General features: G+C 36.3%; 1 protein-coding gene across 1 annotated transcript in view; it reads right to left on the bottom strand.

Moving 5' to 3' along the window:
* Nucleotides 1–20,425, bottom strand: part of ROCK2 (Rho-associated, coiled-coil containing protein kinase 2) — a 64,759-nt gene that overhangs the window by 22,462 nt on the left and 21,872 nt on the right. Inside the window, exons 3-16 of the mRNA XM_012727432.1 lie at nucleotides 17,887–18,031; nucleotides 14,652–14,790; nucleotides 12,727–12,818; nucleotides 11,862–12,021; nucleotides 10,309–10,369; nucleotides 9,713–9,724; nucleotides 8,282–8,361; nucleotides 8,069–8,117; nucleotides 7,406–7,541; nucleotides 7,223–7,314; nucleotides 6,756–7,002; nucleotides 6,269–6,375; nucleotides 3,845–4,004; nucleotides 192–352 (exon numbers count right to left, since the gene is read on the bottom strand). Coding sequence (XP_012582886.1) covers nucleotides 192–352; nucleotides 3,845–4,004; nucleotides 6,269–6,375; nucleotides 6,756–7,002; nucleotides 7,223–7,314; nucleotides 7,406–7,541; nucleotides 8,069–8,117; nucleotides 8,282–8,361; nucleotides 9,713–9,724; nucleotides 10,309–10,369; nucleotides 11,862–12,021; nucleotides 12,727–12,818; nucleotides 14,652–14,790; nucleotides 17,887–18,031 — 1,641 coding nt within the window. The remainder of the gene's footprint in view (nucleotides 1–191; nucleotides 353–3,844; nucleotides 4,005–6,268; nucleotides 6,376–6,755; nucleotides 7,003–7,222; nucleotides 7,315–7,405; nucleotides 7,542–8,068; nucleotides 8,118–8,281; nucleotides 8,362–9,712; nucleotides 9,725–10,308; nucleotides 10,370–11,861; nucleotides 12,022–12,726; nucleotides 12,819–14,651; nucleotides 14,791–17,886; nucleotides 18,032–20,425) is intronic.

The raw sequence follows: 20,425 nt of genomic DNA, 5'->3' as shown, positions 1-20,425 counted from the left end.
AAAAATAACTTTTAAAACTTCTAAGATTATGATCACTTAGTATGTCATCCACATTCAGTAAAGTCAACAGGCTGCAGATTTTATTTCATGAAGAAGTTCTAATTATGAAACATTAACTGAACCTTCACAAACAAACCTAACAGGTGACTCATGACTAGTTTGTCATTACTTGGCAGTAATCTGCTGCTTACATCCTCGTTTAGCGCGTCCTTCTGTTTAAGGAGCTCGTCCACTTTCTGCTGCGACTGTTTGAGGTCGCAGTCTAATATAGAGCATCTTTTCTCAGCTTCCAGCAGCAGGTTCTCCACTTTTTGTTTTAAAGTTCTTTCCTCCAAGAGTTTTTTCTCCATTTCTATAGTCACAAAATGGAAAAATCATGAAATAAAAAACATATCAAACATATGACATAGTGATAATAAGAAGTACAGTAAATAATGCTGCCTTAAATATACTTTTCCCAATTCCCAATACAGTATTTTTCACCTATGCTCTTAATGTACTTGAAATGTCAGCTACTCCTCAAAACTTAGGAATTTCATTTGCAGGGCATGAAAATCTACCACACCCTGTCACATCACATCCATTCCCACAGAAGTAAAATAATTCTCCCTTTGCTTATGGTTTTATTAAGACATATCTTTAAATAAAAATTTCTTTTGGCCCTCCCTGGTGGCGCAGCGGGCTAAAGCACTGCACTAAGAAGCTTAAGCCACTTCTGCATGAGTTCGATCCCCGCCTGCCCCGGAGGTGACCACATGGCGCGGCAGACCTCTCCTGACCCGCCCGCTGCTCCCCTCAGCAGTGTACTTCGACCATCTGCCTGTTCTGCTCCCCACTCTGTCTCTGGTGAAGCCTCTCACCGCCCCTGAGTCTCTGGCCTGTACCCCAGTTCTGTATGAATAAATAAATAAATCTTAAAAAAAAAAAAAATTCCAGATAGCTAATACAATCTCAGTGGCTCTTTCCATATTAACCTATCACTGTGAAGAGGATTAGAATTATGCTTCAGGGAGGTGACAAAGGACAAGACCCTGGAGCCAAGCTCCCTGATTTAAACCCTGGCTCTCACAATCACTGGACCTCTATCTGATGGACCTATTATCAGCCTCTCTGGAGCTCAGTTCCTTATCTCTAGAACACAATAACAACACTTACCTGTACAGTGATGTTTAGAAGATTTTGTGTTAATATATGTGCATTATTTAAATGTTGCCTAGTGTATGGCAAGTATTTGGTATGTGCTCATATTTATTAACAAACTAAGACAATGTTCACAATATTTTTTAAAAGTTTAAAAAATGGGCAAAAAACACTGAAAACTATGCAAAACATATCCTCATTAGGATTGTGGTTCATTTTTACTTTTTAGCTTATAGTCTATTTTATAAATGATTTACAATAATTTGTCTCATTAATTAAAAAAGACTTCCAAAGCCTTTTTTTTTTTAATTTCAAAATAAAGAGCAGGCAAAAGTTCATGTCTAATCAAGAGCTTTCATATTAAATAAGTTATTACTGTTAAAGGATTACTTTTTGATATCCTGATTAGAAAAGCTATTCAAATCTGACTAGGTTCCTCTACTACTTCATACTTAATGTTCAACATCTGTCATTTATTACAACATTGTATTAGAAAAAACTTACCTGTGTATTTTCAGACTTTAAGGAATTACCTTCGTAAGTGTTGGGAAAGGAAACTACTCTTCACATACTACAAGCAACAGCCAGCATCTGTAAGCACTTTTGATCAATCACCACACAAGTAGCTTTCACTAGCACCCAGTAATTGTTCCTTTACAGGGACCAAGGCACAGAAAGGCTAAGGAACTAGACAGGCTCGACCAACCAAGGACTCACTGGCAGCCCAAACTGCAGTCAAAGACTGTGTGACGTGACACACAGTGGGACAACCAAAGCCTACAGGTTCAGTGTTGAGTCCCAATATCATACTTATTTTTTTTTTGTAATTTGTGCAAAAATATGAGTCATCAAACACTATACTGTTACAAAAACTAGTTTGAAAAAAATGACAGTTATTATACTGAGTTGGTTCACCTTCATCAGTTTAGAGAAAAACCTATCTACTCATTTTAAATATCAAGTCACCCGAACATGGGTACAGAGAATAATAGACATGAGGGGGATGAAAATATTTTATATGTTGTTTTGGGTGGTAGTCAGACTTGCATATTACAAATACGAAAAATATTTGCATGTTACTGCACCTCAGTTTTACTTTATAAAGAAATTAAATTTTATCTTCTGGGCCATGAAAAGAAAAACATGGCCCACTAACATCCTCTCTTCTCTTCTACTAAGATTTTTCAGATAAAGCACTCATTCATCCTCTATTAGTACATTACACTCATCTTAACACCCTCCAATTTTAATCACATTCAATAATTAAAAGGTTAGTCTTTTGTTAAGTTATTCATAAACATTAAACCTTGCTGTAAAATGTAATTCCTGTTTAAAAGCTGTTTGAGTGCAAGACCAAGTTAGTGGATCAGAAGGGAGGAATAGGGGAAAGTGCAAGCCTGGGAAAAGGGGTCAACTCTTCAGTGAAGGGTGGAACTGAATTTCTGGAGGTCAGCATACACGGAGGTTGGTTTAAAATGACAAACACATGAAACCTATAATGGTATAAACCAATGTTTTCAGTTAAAAAGAAGGTTGGCTGCATCTTTTACAAGGATACTTTCTTAAACGATTTATTTTTATCTATGCATAAATAACTGGGGTGTAGGTCAGAGGTACAGGGGGTGAGAGATTCACCAGAGACAGAGTGGGGAGCAGAACAGGCAGAACTACTGAAATCCAATGGTGAAGGGAAGCAGCGGGGAGACAGGAGAGGTCTGCTGTGCCCTGTGGGTTACTCCCCAGCCAGGGACCAAACTTCATGCTGCAGTGATTGGCCATAGCTCAGCAGTGCTAAGTCTTAACCCCTGCACAAGGAAGGTCCAAGAATACTTTGATTTCTTTTGGAATTTCAAATCCATTATCATTTAAGTAGTCAGTTTGGAAAGTAAAAACCTCTCTGAAGACAATCCCAAAGTACTGGCTGGTATGTGGAAAAGTTAACTTGGTCCCTTACCCAACATTCATTAGTGTTATACAGCTTTGACCAATTGAACTGGAATCTTCATGCCAGAGGCCAAAATAGTCAGTGAACTTGCATCCTAGTTATGTCAACTATTTTTAAATCTTTATTTTGCGGGCCTTCCCTGGTAGCACAACAGGTTATAAAGTGCAGCACCAAGAAGCTAGCCACAACTGCTTCAGCACGTGTTTGATCTCCCAGCCAGGGAGCTGACCTACATGGCGCAGCAGACCTCTCCTGCCTCGTCCACTGCTCCCCTCAGCAGTGTATTTCAGTAGATCTGCCTGTTCTGCTCCCCACTCTGCCTCTGGTGAATCTTCTCACTGCCCCTGCACCTATGGCCTGTACCGCAGTTCTGTATGCATACATAAATATTAAAAATAAATAAATCTTTATTTTGCATAAATTGGCAAAAATTTTCTGACATAAATTGGTGGTCAAACTAAATGTAACAAAGAAAGCACATTCCCTAAATTTGACTAGATCCATGTATAACTATATACTCAATGCCTGTCACTACTGATACCCTGAAATATAATTTTTTCTTTGATCTAAAACTTTGAATATTTTGTGTTTAGTCTTACCATCGGAAATGACTGACACCACAAGGCAAAGAAAAATACATGTTATACTTCCATGTATCTTTTTTCCTACAGTTCCTAATTTTTGACAATAAAATACAAAGATTTTTTAAATCAAGGAGTAAATAAGTACAGAATCAATTCTCTGCAAAATGCTGCTTACCCTTCATGGCTTCTGATTTAGCTTCTTCAATAGACTCGTAAATCTTGTTCTTATCCGCCAACCGTGCTTTTGTAGTCTTATGCTCGGCTGCTTCCTGTTCTAAGCTTTGCTGTGTAACTTTCAGTTGGTATGTCATGTCTATCTCCATATTGTTCTTTTCCTATTAAAGATTACAAATGGCAGATTAAAAAAAAAAAAAAAGACTGGCTCACATTTCAAAAACTTACAAAGTTGTTCACACAAGCTCAGGATACCTTCCCTCTGTTCTGCACTCAAACTTCTTGTAAAAGTGATGTCTCTCTCTCTCTCTCTCGCTCTCTCTCTCTCCTGCTCCTACTGTACCCATCTCCCACTGCACCACTCTACGATTCTGAGGTCTGCATTAAAATGATTTTGATTTCATTAAAATGGTAAATGGTATTCTCAGTATCTAATTCAACATTTTTGATCTTTATCTCATTTATATTTACTATTGCCCCTACAACTATTTTCTTAACGCACCTGACAGAGCTCTCACTTAGCTGGTTCTCCACACCCTGCTCTCAACTTTACTGCCACTTGTGGAGTTCCCCCAGCTGCCCTTGATGCAGGCCTTTTCCGGCATTGTAACAACTCTCCTCTTCCTATGTCTTAATTTTGCAAACTTTTAAAACATACCTAGTATTTCCCTTTGCTGTATCTTAAAAAGAAAACAAACTCATCCTCTATCATTCATTCTTATTTCCCATCCAGAAGACAAAATACACTCAGAACATGTACGAAAGAAGTCAAGTCTATGTTCTGTATGTCCTCAAGATATTTTCTAATTTTTGTTTTCTATAGCTTGTGCCAAATACAAAGGCTTGGCTTTTTCTTCCCCCCAAAATAAGCCCTTTAGTGATGAAAATTAATTTTTTCAGATGCTACAACGCATGTAGCGGGTGCTCTGCTCTGCCCACTCCTCCCAGGTGGGCTTGTCTACTCACACGGCCTCAACTGGTGCCAATGACTCTCCAATTATTCTAGTTTTTACTACTACAGCTTATTGCTTACTTGGCTGTCCTGTAAGCACCTCTAACTTAAGAAGACTAAAATTAATTTAGCATCGGTGCCTCTCAAAGAGCTGTTTTTCCTTTATTCTTTATTAGTAAATGGCAGCACTCTATCTATCTCTTGTCACAAACTAGCAACCTGGAACTCATTCTTGATGAGCTTAAGCCACATATCACCAGCTAGTGCTGCCAGACAGAACTCCTTCAACTATTCTCAGATTCACCTTTCTTCTCCATCCTTACAACCACTTTATTAGACTTCACTATCTAAACTGTGAAAGTCTCTTAACTAGCCACCCTGCCTCTTGTCTGCTTCAAATCTATCCTCCACATGTGCATGCACTTCTAAAGAACAGCACTCAATTTAAAGACATCCAGTAGCTAGTCCATTACTTAGGGAAACTTAAGTTTTTTTTAACAAAGTATTCTAAATCTTTCACTATCTAGTTCATGTCTAGCACTGGAGCCTCCCTCTGGCCACTGAATTTCTCACAGTGACCTAAGGACCATACTGTTGTGAACATGCACGGAACACAGTCACATCCATTCCTTCCTGGATTACAGCAGAGCTGAGTGCGTAACACAGACCGTATAGCCTGTCTGGCCTGGAGCCACTGTAGAGCCTGAACTATTTGCTATCTTTCTCTTTAGAGAATAAAATCTGTAGACTCCCAACTCCAGAAACACTGGACAATTTATGCTTAAATAAACTCTCTACATCTTTTAAATTTTCCATCCTGAGCCTTTGCTCATACTGTGCTCCTCCACTCAGAATGTGCCTTTACACCACATCCACCAGTCACGGTCTGTCAAAATAGGCATTTGTTGATCGCACACCTCTGCGTTCACACCTCTTGTCATTCTATTCACCATACTGCATGAATACATTATGCTGGTGTGCGTTATTATGGCTTGCGTCTCTATGGTCGTTAAAGGCAAGGACTGCATCCTTCATACTGCTAACACAGATTATGTACTAAATGCTTCAACAAATAACCAAGTTAATGAAAATAAAACATTAACTGTATAGACTAGAAATTATCTCTGCCTCGTGGCATTTTTTAAAGAAAAACTTCCCAATGCTAAAAGTCATGATCACAGTACATTGTTAAGACAGGCAAAAGTCAAATTTGAGTCTTCCTGGGAACCCAGAGAGATGCATCCTCCTATACACTTTAGTAAGTCCCTTCGTATAATCATTTTACAAACTAAGGGCTGCTGTGTATGGTCACAATTAGGCTTCAAATATAAATCCCTGGGAGTTTATGCAACTAAATCTACATATACAGGCGTCCATACAAAAATACTTCAACATGGATTTCCCTATCTTGGCATAAGTTTCCAATGTAAAACTCTAGGTTTTCTTACATAAACATAGTTTAACATATCTTACCTTTTCCAAGTCAGTCAATCTCTCCTGTAGTTGCCTCTTCTCCACTTCTACTTTTGCTAGTAAGAATTTGCCATTCTTTAAATCTTCTTCCAGGCCAGAAAGTCTACCTAAAATTGTGACATTTTAAAAAATAGTAAGCCTTAAAATATAGATATTAGCTTAGGAGCTAAAAAATTTTAAAGTTACCTCAGACTTTGGAGGTATTATTTATAAGCAAGAGTTTTAAAATTGCTGGTATAGAGCTATACAGTTAACTCAACTGGAAATCAATCTACATGGGAGGTAGGCTGATGCTTAAAATATTTCACTCCATTTGAAAGTAAATCTTTCGTTCCTTAAAGTTTATGTCAACATATTGCTAATATGCTAACTTTACATAACAGAGTGACACATTCATAAACGTGCTTCTCCAGTACTGATCTACAACTTAGAGTTACTTACAAATTATTCATCATCAAGATGAATTCAAGTTTATAACCTCTAATACCTTGTAAATCATTAATTATCTCGGATCCATGGGTTCGGTCCCTCCTTTCAGACTCTAGAACTGACTGAAGATTGATAAATTCCTTTTCAAGTTTTAACTTGGCAGTCTCCAGGAGGCAATTTTTATCTTGTAAGTCTCTATTGTTGGATTCCAGCTGCTGAATCTGTTTTGAACTTTCTGCCTGGGTTTTTCGTAACCGGGCTGCGGTATCAGATTCTGTCCTCAGCAAAGCATTGGTTTCATCCAGCTGTTATTCCAGTCAAAAATCAAACAAACAACAAGCAGATGTCCATAAAGAAAATACTTTGACTTATAAACCCATTTCTAATTAACATAAAATATTTTCCTAAGGATTTCCCTCTAAAATGAGAGGCAAAGTCTTTTCTACCATTGCCAATTAACACTAATCTTAGCAAGGAATCATAAATTAAGTTCAACACCCTTACTACAAATTGAGGTCAACCTACTTGTCTCTGGAGTTCATTCACTTTCTCAGTGGATATTTGAGAGCTCTGGTTTCTTTTTTTCAAATCTTCAAGTTGATCTTTTAAACTGTTAACTATGATAAAAAATGTGTCAGTGGCAAGCTTCAACATCACACACACACAATTGAATTTTTTTCTTGGTATTTAACATTCTACACTACAAACCATCATTTTCCAAATTTCGTTTCCTGTCTGCGTCATGATCAGCTTTCCGCTGATATTCTGCATTTTTGTGCTGAAGAAGTGCCTTTTCTCTTTCTAATTGTCTCAATGCTGATTCCACATTTTTCCTTAAGGTAATCTGAAAAGATGTTTAAAGTTAATGTCAAAGGTAAATATATAGAAAAATCAAATAAAAATATCTGATTTATTTTAAGCAGATAAAAAAGAGCTAAAAATGTTTTCCATATTTTAACATTAGCACATATTGTTAAATAATCAAAACTGTATTTGTTAACTACTGAAAGTCAAACTTTCTATACCACTGAACCATCTTTAATACAGACTGTGGACCTAAAATGTATGAACAACTAGAAAGAATACAGAACTACATTGACTATCTTCTATTTTAAAGCTGTATTAGTGAAAATGTAATTTTTTTACTTTAAAGAACTACACATAATAAGTTAACACATTTGCAAAAACGTAACAAAATGAAGTCTATTAACCTGTTTATAATGTTAATCCTGTCAATCAATGCTACAAGGTAGCAGGTTTAACCATATGTCAAGACATGCAACAATATGGTATTTAGAAGACTCTAAAGATAAGTCAGGCATCAAAGCTTTTTATGAACAAAGATGCTAATAAAAGCAAGGACAACTTTACCTCTTCTTCTAGTTCCTTTGTTACTTTCTCTAGACGCGTATTAACAGATCTAAAGAATTTCAAAAGAAATAATAGATAAGATAGCTCACTCCTAATTTCTAATAAAAACATCATCAATTTTAAAAAAAAAAATCACCTACTTTGCAGTTATCCTTTGTGTAAAGTGCTATCAGACATTTTAAAGTACGATGTTTAATTACCTATGATACCTACTTGCACTTCTGCTCTAGTTCCTCTTTGGCTTGTATCTCAGTGCTAAGATGTTCTTCTAATGTGTACAATTTTTTCTGAATCTGTCAAAAGCAAAAGTCTATTATTGTAACATTTGGAGACTTAAATGAAAACAAGTATTATCTTCTTTTTCTTACAACTTAAAATGATCTCTATAATAGAACAATGCTTGTAGTAGCATCTTAATGAGACTTCACTGACAAAGAAAAAACCCTCCATCTCTTGCATTTTCTCTACCACAGAAATAGACAAATCTGTGGAGTAAGTAAACACTTGAATGAGAAACTCGCTTTGGCAGAATTCTTCTATGACAATTTCACATCCATTATGTTAATAAGTGATATCCTCAACTACTCTGTTAACAATATATTTATGAAGTTTATTTGAAAATACTGTCTCCATTATGCTTATAAAACAAAAAAAAATCTGAAATATTCAAAATATTTGACTGAACAGGCTACAAAATATATTATTATTCTTTTTTTATTTTTAAAGATTTATTTATTTATGCATACAGAGCTGGGGTGCAGACCAGAAGTGCAGGAGCATTGAGAGGATTCTCCAGAGACAGAGTGGGGAGCAGAACATAAGCTCTTCTATACATTTTTCTATACAATGTTGGCACAGTACTAGTAGAGTTGCAAATCAATAATTGTGTTGGATAAATGATTGCTAACTAATTACAAGTCAGCTCCCTGATAACTTTCCCTAGTTATATCAGTCTCTAAACAAACTAAAATTACAGAAGTTACTAAATAACACTTTCTCAGACCATTATCATCTTTATAAAGGACTTAACTTTGGAGTCCCTTCCCTGTGCTAGCTACAGCGGCAGGTACTTCCTGTGTCACAAGCCTAACAAGATCCAGAGAGCCTGGTGGGTCTGCATCGACTCAATAATGAAGCTGAAGTCCAATCAAGGCGAGTAACTGGCCCCAAGACAGCACAGTTAATAAGTGATAGTGCCTAACATCAACCCAAGTACATTAGAGTCCAAGGAGCATGTTCATCACACTTTACTCTCTAGGACTAGACCTTATATTTGTCACACATCTATAGCAAAATATTGTTTCCCTAATGAAAAAAAAAAAAAAAGACTTTGTGCTGACTAGTCAGTTTTAACTACTTTTGGCTGTATTAGCTTAATTTGATCATATTCATTATCTATTACATAATCAGAAGTTCTTGCTTTCATAATATATCCTTGATAAATTAAAACAAGAAAAATTACATGATACGTATTTTAAGCAACAGATCCAAAGAAGCAATGATAAAAGAGATACTTGATAGAAACAAAAGTTGGTGACTTCTCTCTCCCTTGGTAGATGTAGCTCTCCAAATGCAAGATGGAATATAACTGCATAAGAGCACTGCTAGTGTTGAGTTTTTCAACTTATCTGACAACAAACATACCTCTTGACTTTCCTATTTAAAACAAAAGAAAAAAACATATTAAAATGCTTGTTATGTTTTAGAAAAGTCCTAAACATAAATTATTCCATCAAAACCAAAATCATTCCATCAACAGCTTTAAGTTTTCAAAGAGATGCTCAGTTCCTCACCGATGCACGCATGTGCCTGCATGCTTTAGCTTTACGCGCAGCTGCAAATTACAGAGCCCAAACACTGTTAACAGTGTTTGGTAAACTTCATTCTTCATACGAACTCATCCTGATTAACTTTAATCTCCCTATTATTTCTGCACTCTTATAGTGCTAAGATTTATAGTACTAAAATTACAAATTTCCTAACTGGTGTTAAAGACATTTATAAACCTATCCTATCACTTTTGCCATTAAAGTCATGAGCAAATCATTTTCCTATTACCCAATGCAACATACACAACGATACTTGGCAAATTTAGTGAGTTATTCCAATGGCATGCTGACCTAGGAATGCTATCTAATGATTCAAACAGTATCATCAAAGCCACTTTTTAAATATATGATTAGTGAAAGTTTATACATGTGACTAAAATACAGTAGTAAAACTTTAAATTTTAAACATACTTCATTTTTCCTCGATTGTATGGTATCATTTTCTCTAGAAGATGGAGAGTCACTTAATAACCTAGAAGAAAAGCAGGAAATAAATTCTCATATATGTTATTTTAATCCATTTGCTAATATCATGTTATTCACAGAATTAAGTTCAACCACAAAGACTTCTTTCTTTTCTTTTCAATGTATTTTAAATGAAGCAGTATTTTCCCCTCTAAACATTTATACCATTTTCAATCATTTAAAAATCTAAACTGTTCCTTTCACTCTTAGTAGATGTTCTAGTCTTCAACACTGTTGAGACCAGTGACTAAACAAAACTCTATTCCCTCCCCTCCTCATCTCATTTTGAGTTCTTGTAACTATTTTATTCTTTATAGAAATCTTTTAGAGACATACTACCTCTTTCTAAAAGGTAACATCTCTTGAACTTCATAATAATATGTAAATCATCAGATGTATGTCACTGTCAATCTCTCTCTTAGGTGGGCTCTTCCTCAACCCCTAGAAGCTCGCTTGGGCTTCTCCTGGCACTGATAGTCTCATTTTTGTTAACATTAGAATAGTTTTTAGAATATTACACTTGCAGAATGCCAACTCAACTGCACTTGCCTGGGACTTTCCTGGTTTTAGGATGAAAGTCCCATGCCATATTCTAGGAAACTATTAATCCTGAGAAAACTGTAAAAATTAGTCACTCTGGTCATTACATTTATGGGTATAACAAAAGTTTCTCAACATCTTTAATACTTCACTCAACTATTTAAGTCTTCAGTGGCTCCTCACTGCCTGTCAAAGTCCAGTCACTTAGCACGGCACAAAAATGACCTATAGCATGGTCATTCCCCTAAACTCCAGCACCAATCTACTTTCCAATCTTCACATCAGTGAGCCAGCACTAACTGAATGACCGATAGCTAGATCTGTACTAGATGGAGGGTTTACAGGCAAGCAAATCAGTTTGAAGTGCTCCAAGTGGTCAAATCACAGTAAAATATACACTACCTTTGAACCTGACCCTACACTGCTCTCTTCCTAATATGTTTACATTTCAGACTTCTACCACTCATCTCTCTACCACTCACCTACTTCCCCACACCTTTGCTACTCAAAGCCTTTTCCTATTTTTAAACTCAGGTAAAATCCACCTCTTCATCCCTGAGGTCCTCCTGACTTCCCCCTCCTCTTCCCCCAAAGAGATGTGCCTTTTATTTTTCTTCTGATACATCTCAGATTTTTTTTGATGCATTTCTTAAGGCAATTATCATATTCTATCCTTTAATACAACTATATAATTCTCTCAGACCCCTCGTAATGGTCAAGCTCCTTCAACAGCAGTCACCTGGTCTTACTTTATATCCCCACAAGAACCAGAACACTGCCTTGCATTTATTTGTAAATGATTATCATATACCACTCAAAAATGAAATTAAATAAAAAGTAACTCTAGGAGTTTTTTTTTGGGGGGAGGAATTAAAAGTTAACAAATTAATATGCATTCTATCATTATTCACAATCATGAAGTCACATCATTATAGCTAAGCTAAAAACAAATCACATACAAATTTTCTCTATAGTAGGTAAATCCTATAAATGGCAGCTGATTTCCCACAAAAGCCTTAGGAATTGGGAAGGTTTCTACATCTCCTTTATCATCTTCAATGTCATCGAAATTGCTGCTGTCTATGTCACTGCTGAGCTCAGGTACCACAGGTGCTGCCGCTATTAAAAGAAAATAAATTATTTCAAATTATTTCATTCAAAATAAAAACATGTTTTGTGATATATTATTCATTATTACAATAGGCCACCTTTACATTTAACGCTATATATTAATAATTAATATGACTGACTATACAAAGTTTTAGCCAACACAATTTCCACTTTATCATTTCAAAGAATTCAACTTTATAAATATTTCTTGCTAGACTAGATATGAATAATTAAGCAAGAAAAAGGATATGATATTATTATGGGTATTATAATCACAATAACTTGCAGGTACATTCTCTGGGCTTCCATTTTCTATACTCTTTAAATAGACATATCTCTTAATCTTAAAATGAAATAATGTCAAATATACATAAAGTAAATACAATTTACTATGTTCACCCTTGTTTCATCAGGGAAGTTTCTATAAATTATTAAAATTAAGATTGTATTTCCACCATTCTGAAAATCACTGACAACTATAAAACTGAACTTCACAAATTAATGTGTAACATTATAAAAAAGTACTATGAAATACTGTTAATAAATACTTAATAGTTTGCTAAGATATTGAGGTAATATTTAGTTATAAACATGGAACAAATTTAAAATGAAACCTCTCAATTTTAAAAATCAGCATTAATAGTTATCAAACATGCATGTTAATTCATGAGAAATCAATTTATGTGCCGGAATGGAAATATCTTATTGACTTACTCTCTCTTATGTTTTCCCAATTCCACTGATCATTCTTAAAGAAAGGATGTTGTTTGATTTCTTCTACCCCATTTCTCCCAAGTCGTACCTCCCTAAACAACGTAAAGGTTGCATGATAAGAGTATGTAAAATACTGGACTTATTTCAACAGGGATCAAAATAAGGATCACCAATGAGTTTGAGCTATCTCTATTAAAGCTTCAGCTAAACTGTTCTCAATTCCACATATGTGACCCCTCGATGTAAATTAATAAAATTTCAAAATATACAAGACACTATGGAAAATATATTTCTATTGGTAACCTATGTCAACTGAAAATGAACGTGGGACTTTCAAATTCAAAACAATGATCCAGCCAAAACCATGTGACCAACTCCAAGAGGTAAAATGGACAAAGGTCTTAACTTTTGATGCAGAAGTTAAGCAAAACTTCTCTAATCAAACATTTAAAAATCTTTATCCATCTTCAAAATAACTTAATACTATGCATGAATCTATCCATACTTACTCCAATAAACTATCTCTTTGTTGCTAATAAAATTATTCTGTGTACAAGAAATAATACTAATCATTCTGTGATCATCTGATTCTTCAATGGAGACTATATAGAAATAAAAAGTATCTGCTTTCTGTATGTCCTTGGGGGACTCTGCTTACTCTAAAGGAAAATAAATGTACACATTCCAACAGAAACTGCTCCTAGTCACACTGATGGCTTTAAATTACTTTCAAAAATTCTTTTCTCTACCAACAATCATTTCTTAGATGCAAACACCTACCCCAAATAAATTGCTTAGGCTAATCCACCACACCTCAAATAAAGGGTTGATTAGACAAAATTTTCATGAATGGTATTCTTTTTACTAGCACATGCTATATCTCATTTTATGTATTACCATTTAGCACAAATTATGGTGATCTATATCAGCCCCATCCAGCCCTCAAATCAAATATCATACAGGATTTAGCTCACCTGCATACATTGTCTGTTAATCATATGACTAGCAAATCTTTGTTCTAGTAACCGCACTTCACTGTCAATTTACAACATCAATTTTAAAATACGTATCCCAGAACTTTACTTTTAAAGATTTTATACTATAAAAAAAGTATGCAAAGATGAATATAATGACTACAATAGTCTCTGCAGTACTACTTCAAACAGCAATGAGCAAACATTAAGGTGTGCTGAGGAATTACAGCATTATCGAGTTTCAAATGCGCTGAAAGATCTTATACGGACCCATGATTTTTTATGGCCTAGTAAAATTATTCCCAAAAAGTAAAATAATTCCCTTAATACTAAAGGTGTGAGTAAAAAGCAAGCACCCTCCTGGGTGGACCTTTGAGAGGGTGACTCTTAGCACAAAGATTAAAAAGCAAAGGAGAACTGAACAGAATTCAAGCATGAAACTCCAAACAATTTCCTAGTTTTTCTTTTTCAGGTAAGTTTTTACAGGGTTGCGCATCTATTTTGCTTTAAAATATGTCAAATTTCCAGGATAGATTTGCTTATATTCAGATGCAAGTAAGAAAAGGTTGGGAAGGAGGCACTCCCGTATGAAATGCAAACAGTCTGTAAGACTATAACCTGTTGAATATTTAGCTGCACAGAATGCTTTCCTCTCAAGTTATACAACAAGGCCTTGAGAGGTAGTGTAAATAATACCAAAGTTTTATTTCCCTCATATGCATTAATTTTCCAACTTCCGTTTTTTTTCTAAACAGGAGGGTTAAGTGTACAGTTAAGTGACAACTGGCCTGCAGAAGGATAACCCACCACCAGGAAAAGGCTAACCAAGAATTACAGTTGACTTGGACAAAGTGGGAGACTGGTGTCATATATAAGTAAGAGTTAGCTATGCTTTCATTTCTACAAATTTAAAAGTCAGATGACTGTACAAAGAAATTCAATGTATATTACCTATCTGTTAAGAAGGCACAGATGAGGTTCTTTGCTTGTTTAGAAATTTCTGCATCTTCAGGGAAACATAGTGAGTTTTTATGATCCATAATTTTGCTGTATGTGCCCACGAGTGAATCTGCATAAAATGGAGTATCCCCTAAAATTCCAAGAAAGGAGAGAGAAAGAGTAATAGAAAATGCAAACCAAGCACTTTTTGTCTAGTATTAAATGCAGTTAAGTCTATATTTGTCACTTGCATGGAAGAATTAAGTTTATGGGCCAGGAATCTCAGTCAGAACTAACAGACTTGGGGGCCCTCCCTGGCAGTGCAATGAGTTAATGTGCATCACTATGAAGCTGTCGCAGCCACTGCAGCATGAGTTTGATCCCCAACCAGGGAGTGACCCACCTCTCCTGACCGGCCCATTGTTCCCCTCAGCAGTGTATTTCAGCGGATCTGCCTGTTCTGCTCCCCACTCTGGTGAATCCTATCACCACCCCACATACCTCTGGCCTGTACCCCAGTTCTGTATGCATAAATAAATCTTAAAAAAAACTAACAGACCTGGGTCTCCCTGGTGGAGAAAGGGGTTAAATCTCAGCACTGTCAGGCTATCAGCAACCACTTTAGTGCCAGTCTGATCCCCAGCCAGAAAGCTGGCCTACACTGCTCTCTCCTGTCAGCAGGACAGCAGATCTCTCCTGTCTTGGCTTCTGCTCCCTTCAGCAGTATATTTCATTCAATCTGCCTGTTATGCTCCCCATTCTCCCTGGTGGATCCCCTCAAACCCAACACCTCTGGGCTATACCCCTTATATGCAGAAATAAATAGAATAAATCTTAAAAAAATACAGTAGTCTCTCATTAGTCCTTTATGTCTGTTCAAAGCTAAATTAATTAAAATGAAAATTTCTGCTCCTTGGTCACACTAACCACTTTTCAGGTGGTCCCAAGGTCAGTGCTTCCCAGAGCAGAAATAACCCTCTATCATCCTGGCAGACTGGTCACTGCAGCTGTAAAAGTTAGACCTGTTCTATTATTTTACACATGAGGAGGTCAGGCCAGGTAGCTAACAGGTGCAGTGTCTGAGATGACACAGAGAAAAAGGCAGAAATGATGTCCTGGCGCAGAGTTCCTGCTGACTGTGAGCACACCGCAGAGGAACTGAGCAGGCACAAAGAGAGAAAAAGTCGAAGGCACTATTTTGAGCTTCAGGATTACAAGGTTAATTTCTAACAACAGTTAAAGGCTCAGTCAGTATACCTGAATACCAAGTTGTAGTACTTAAAAACTAACTTTCCTGTATCAGTCCACCCTAAACTTCAAACAGGTATTCAAGTAGTTAGTTAGCTTTTGTCTGTTTTCAAAACGGAAAAAGAAAGGAGCTTTGAATTCAAGATTTTTCTAGTGCCATTTTTTTGAGTTCTATATGAAGTCCAGAACCAGCCAACTTGATCAAGCACCAAAACAGGCTGAGAACTGCAGGTGCATGCCATTCAAACTCACTAAATTCAAGGTTGAAAACAGTAGCAGCGCTGGAAATAGTAGCAGGAATTAAAGGACTTTTTCAAATGAACCAGATGACTTATCAAAAGTATGTTTTCTAAATCCTTAAGAGAGTTTAGACAAGGGGCGTCCCTGCTGGTCTAGAGTCTAGACAAGGGGCGTCCCTGCTGGTTAAGTTGCAGCACTATCACCTCTACAGCCTGAGTTCGATCCTTTGCCAGGGAGCTGAGGGACAGCAGGCCTTTCCTGTCTCCCTGCTGCTCACCTCAGCAGTGTATTTCAGTAGCTCTGCCTGTTCTGCTCTATACAAGTGAGAAAACATTCTACCTTCAAAAGATTATAAGATACAACTAATGCATCATCAGATCAGCTAGCTACCTAGGAACACAGAACAAACACAGAGACACCCCCACATGGGTGAATGTCCCAAAGAAGGTCACACTATGACAAGAAACTAAGCACAACAAAACCAAGCATGGTCATTAGCCACAAAAAAGCCCATGGCTAATCATTATTTAAATTTGGGATTTACCAAAATAGATTTTATTTTAAGCAATGACCATATTCAGTACGGATTTTACACATTTTTCCACTACCAACTGTTTTGGGATCATAGTGAAGGAAAAGATTCTCTAATTTCTAAAAAAAACTCGAAAGTCTCATGAGAGTCAGTCTTATCCCACTTGCCTCAGAAAGTAGATTCACTACATCTCCCTCATCCCCAAGCAGGTGTCTCAGTTAGGGCTTCCTCTTAGATGTTTTATGACCTTACTACTTAGGAATGGAAAAATCTTAAGAAAAAAAACAAAACTATAATGTAAAGAAAAGGTTTGAAATATCTGAGCTTTTCAAGTTTTGCCTTTTTTCTTAATTTTTAAAAAAGTTTGCTTTAACTGAGGTAATAGTGTATAGCACAGTGTGGTTTGAAGATAGCTGCACTCCTCTTAAGTGTCTACACTACAACCATAGTACCACAGTCCTCCCACAGTCCAGAGCACCCTCTCTACCCTGCCCTGCACCTCCAGCCCTTCCCCTCGGGTAGCCTCAATTCTACAGACTTCTAGGGTTTTGTTATTGGTGTAAGTCTGCCTCCCTGAAGGCATAGGAGTGAAGTCTCAATGCTATCACCACTCAGCCTGTGTTTGACTTCAGTTTGATATCAGGCCAGAGAGGTAACCACACATGGCACAGTAGAGCCCTCCTGTCTCCCCGCTGTTTCCCTCAACAGTGTACTTCAGTGGATCTGCCTGTTCTTCCCCATTGTGTCTCTGGTGAATTTTCTCACCCCTGCACTTTTGGCCTGCTTCCCATTTCTTCTATGCATAAAAAACAAAGAAATATTTACAATAAATACTACTGGTCAAGAACATCTTAGAATGGAGACCCACTGGGGTGTAAACCTGCCTCTTCTAATATTTTCCTTACACAAAAACAATGGCAGAATATTGCCAAACCATCTATGCTAATCCCTTTCATGGTCCACTTAACCCCTGTGCCAGTGTGTATGGTGGTGGTACCTGATGGGAAGGATCCTAATGTTTCCTCAATTAAATGAATAAAGTACAAACATAATAATAATAGTAACAATTTTCTGATTAATAGTCTCACTGCTAATTCAAAACTTCCAGAAGTTACATTTTCCCCTATGACACAGGTAATTAATTTCTTTATACTCTCAAATTCCTGACTTAGAACTCAGGCATTATGAAATGTTGGTTTTTTTAGCAAAGTTAAAGTATTTACTTACCCACCAGCATCTCAAAAAGGAAAACACCTACAGACCACCAATCACATTCTCGCCCATAGTAACCATCGCCCCCTTGTGATTTCAGAACCTCAGGTGATATATAGTCAGGTGTTCCAACTGCTGTGTCACAATGCACCATGCCTGTCTGGGTAAATTAGCAAAGATAAAGAAAAGCGGCTGTGTGTTAGTGTGTTTTAAAAGACATCCACAAATGTAACTGATTATTTTTTATTACCTATGTATTAATTACAAACTGCAATCAACAGAACTTCATTGTTGATGTGGCTTTGGAAGGATGGGGCATAAATGCCTTATGAAATGTACATTAGGATGCCTGGATTATGAGAGAGCAGAAATAAACTTCCAACTTTCAAATATAGGAGGCTTCCTCAGTTAAAAGAAGGAAAAGGTGGCAAACTCCATGGAAATTCCATATAAATCAACATCTTTTACATATTTTTCTTACACTATAAACTGGTTAAAAGAGAAGTACAAGTGGTTGTTAACATACTTGACCACCTGACTGGGGAGAAGAAAAGACTCACTGGAGCAAGGAAGTTTTAATATTTGCAAAAGAAACTGCAGCAATTAAGGCTATAAAAGACCCAGTTTGGGTTTTTATTATACTAAGAAAACATGAGGAAAATAGATCAAATGTTTACATTGAAATATACTTTCCAAAATACAAACAGTAATGTGAACCTACATTACCTCAGTTTAAAAAAAATTTTTTTTAATTTTTTAAATAGCTGGAAAGCTAATTTCCATGCTGCATATTTAGAACTTGTGAAATTAAGATTATTGGCACAAAAAAAATCCTTATCTCTTTTTACTTTTGGTGAGTAAAAAAGATAAATCCTACTAGATAGCTTTTTTGACAAGAAAAAGGATAACTATAGATCTACATCTGTGTAGCAAGTGCATAGCTTATTTCTGCATATTGTAAATCTGTATATGCTGTAAAACTAAATCATTATCATAGTACAGTGCGAAATATTTGATCAGTTTTAATGGTGTCCAAATTTGCAAAGATTTCAGACTAAGTTAAATACCCTGTCATTATTGCCTTTACCTTTACACCAATTTCCTTGTAAGAAAGCAATACAAACTACCAAACTATCTAGTATTTCCACTTGGAAAAAGGAAGTTCAGTGTATTTCATGATTTATGTAATTTATCATGTAAATTTATGTGAATTTTTACTTAAATGACAGGAAATATGCTAAATATATTAATTTTTAAAAATAGTGTATTCCTCAAGTTAGCAAAAATAAACTCAATTTTTCCAAGTACACAGCAATCATAGAAGACATTTTAGTTTGAATATAAAATAATTATTTTTCCAAGTATACAGCAAACATAGAAGACATTTTAGTTTGAATATAAAATAATTATTTTTTAAATGACAGAGAAAACTGAGGATAATACTTTATGTAGATGACTTAGGACAAAAGCTGAAGAAGATAGTTTCTGACTTCAAAAGGTAGGGCACATATTTTTATCATGGACTACATTATACTTTAAACTTCTTCTGAAATGAAACTAACAAAGACTTAGTAGGATAAAGAAAATCTCTTCAATTTTTACACACCCATAGAAATTAGGCCTTAAAACATAAGTCTTGTAAGGACTGAAAAGTAATGAAAACTTGCTGGATACTCACACAAAACCAAGAAAGTACAGCTACAAGAAAAATTTAATATTTAAAGATTCAGAAAAAGGAGAGGAAAAGAAACAAACAAGCAAACAAAAACCTAGCATAAAGTTAGGCTACAAAGGATAGCTTTAAAGGAGAAAGGGAGGTGGCTGCTTAGCTCAGTTGTTTAGAGCGTGGTGCTAATAAAGGAGAAAGGGTATTAAGGTAGCTAAGAATGAAAATAAAGGAACAAAGAACCATGTAAAGCATGTTCAACATATGCAGTGAGGTCCCTGTCAGCTAAATGGAGATCAACTTGAACAACCCACTCAAGAACACACACTTGGGTAAGACTAAAGAACTTTCAGTAAGTAAATGATGAAACTAGTATTTTGCTTTTGGAAAATCAACTTTCTAACTACAAATTTTGGCCTACATACACCATGGGATTTTTTTTTTTTTTTTTTAGCAAGCTTTTAAAAATCCTCTTTTAGGCTCTCCATGGTGATACAACAGGTTAGGACGAAGCACTGCAAGTCAGCGCAGCGGCTTCACCAGGAGTTCAAACCCCACCCCAGAGGTGACCCACATGGCACAGCAGACCTCTCCTCTCCTGACCTGCCAGCTGCTCCCTTCAGCAGTGCATTTTGTCAGTTGGCCTGCTCTGCTCCCCACTCTGAAATAAATAAATAAATCTTTTAAAAATAAATAAATAATAGCATATTTTAAAATTGTCCCATGGGGGCCCTCCCTGGTGGCACAGCGGGTTAAAGCACAGCACTAAGAAGCTTAAGCCACTTCCGCATGAGTTCGATCCCCGCCTGCCCTGGAAATGACCACATGGCGCAGCAGACCTCTCCTGACGCGCCCACTGCTCCCCTCAGCAGTGGACTTCGTCGATCT

This window comes from Condylura cristata, unplaced genomic scaffold, assembly GCF_000260355.1.
Source record: "Condylura cristata isolate star-nosed mole 26May11 unplaced genomic scaffold, ConCri1.0 scaffold00020, whole genome shotgun sequence".
Classification (NCBI taxonomy): domain Eukaryota; kingdom Metazoa; phylum Chordata; class Mammalia; order Eulipotyphla; family Talpidae; genus Condylura; species Condylura cristata.
Note: the sequence above shows the minus strand (reverse complement) of the source record. Positions and strands in the feature narration are given on the sequence as shown.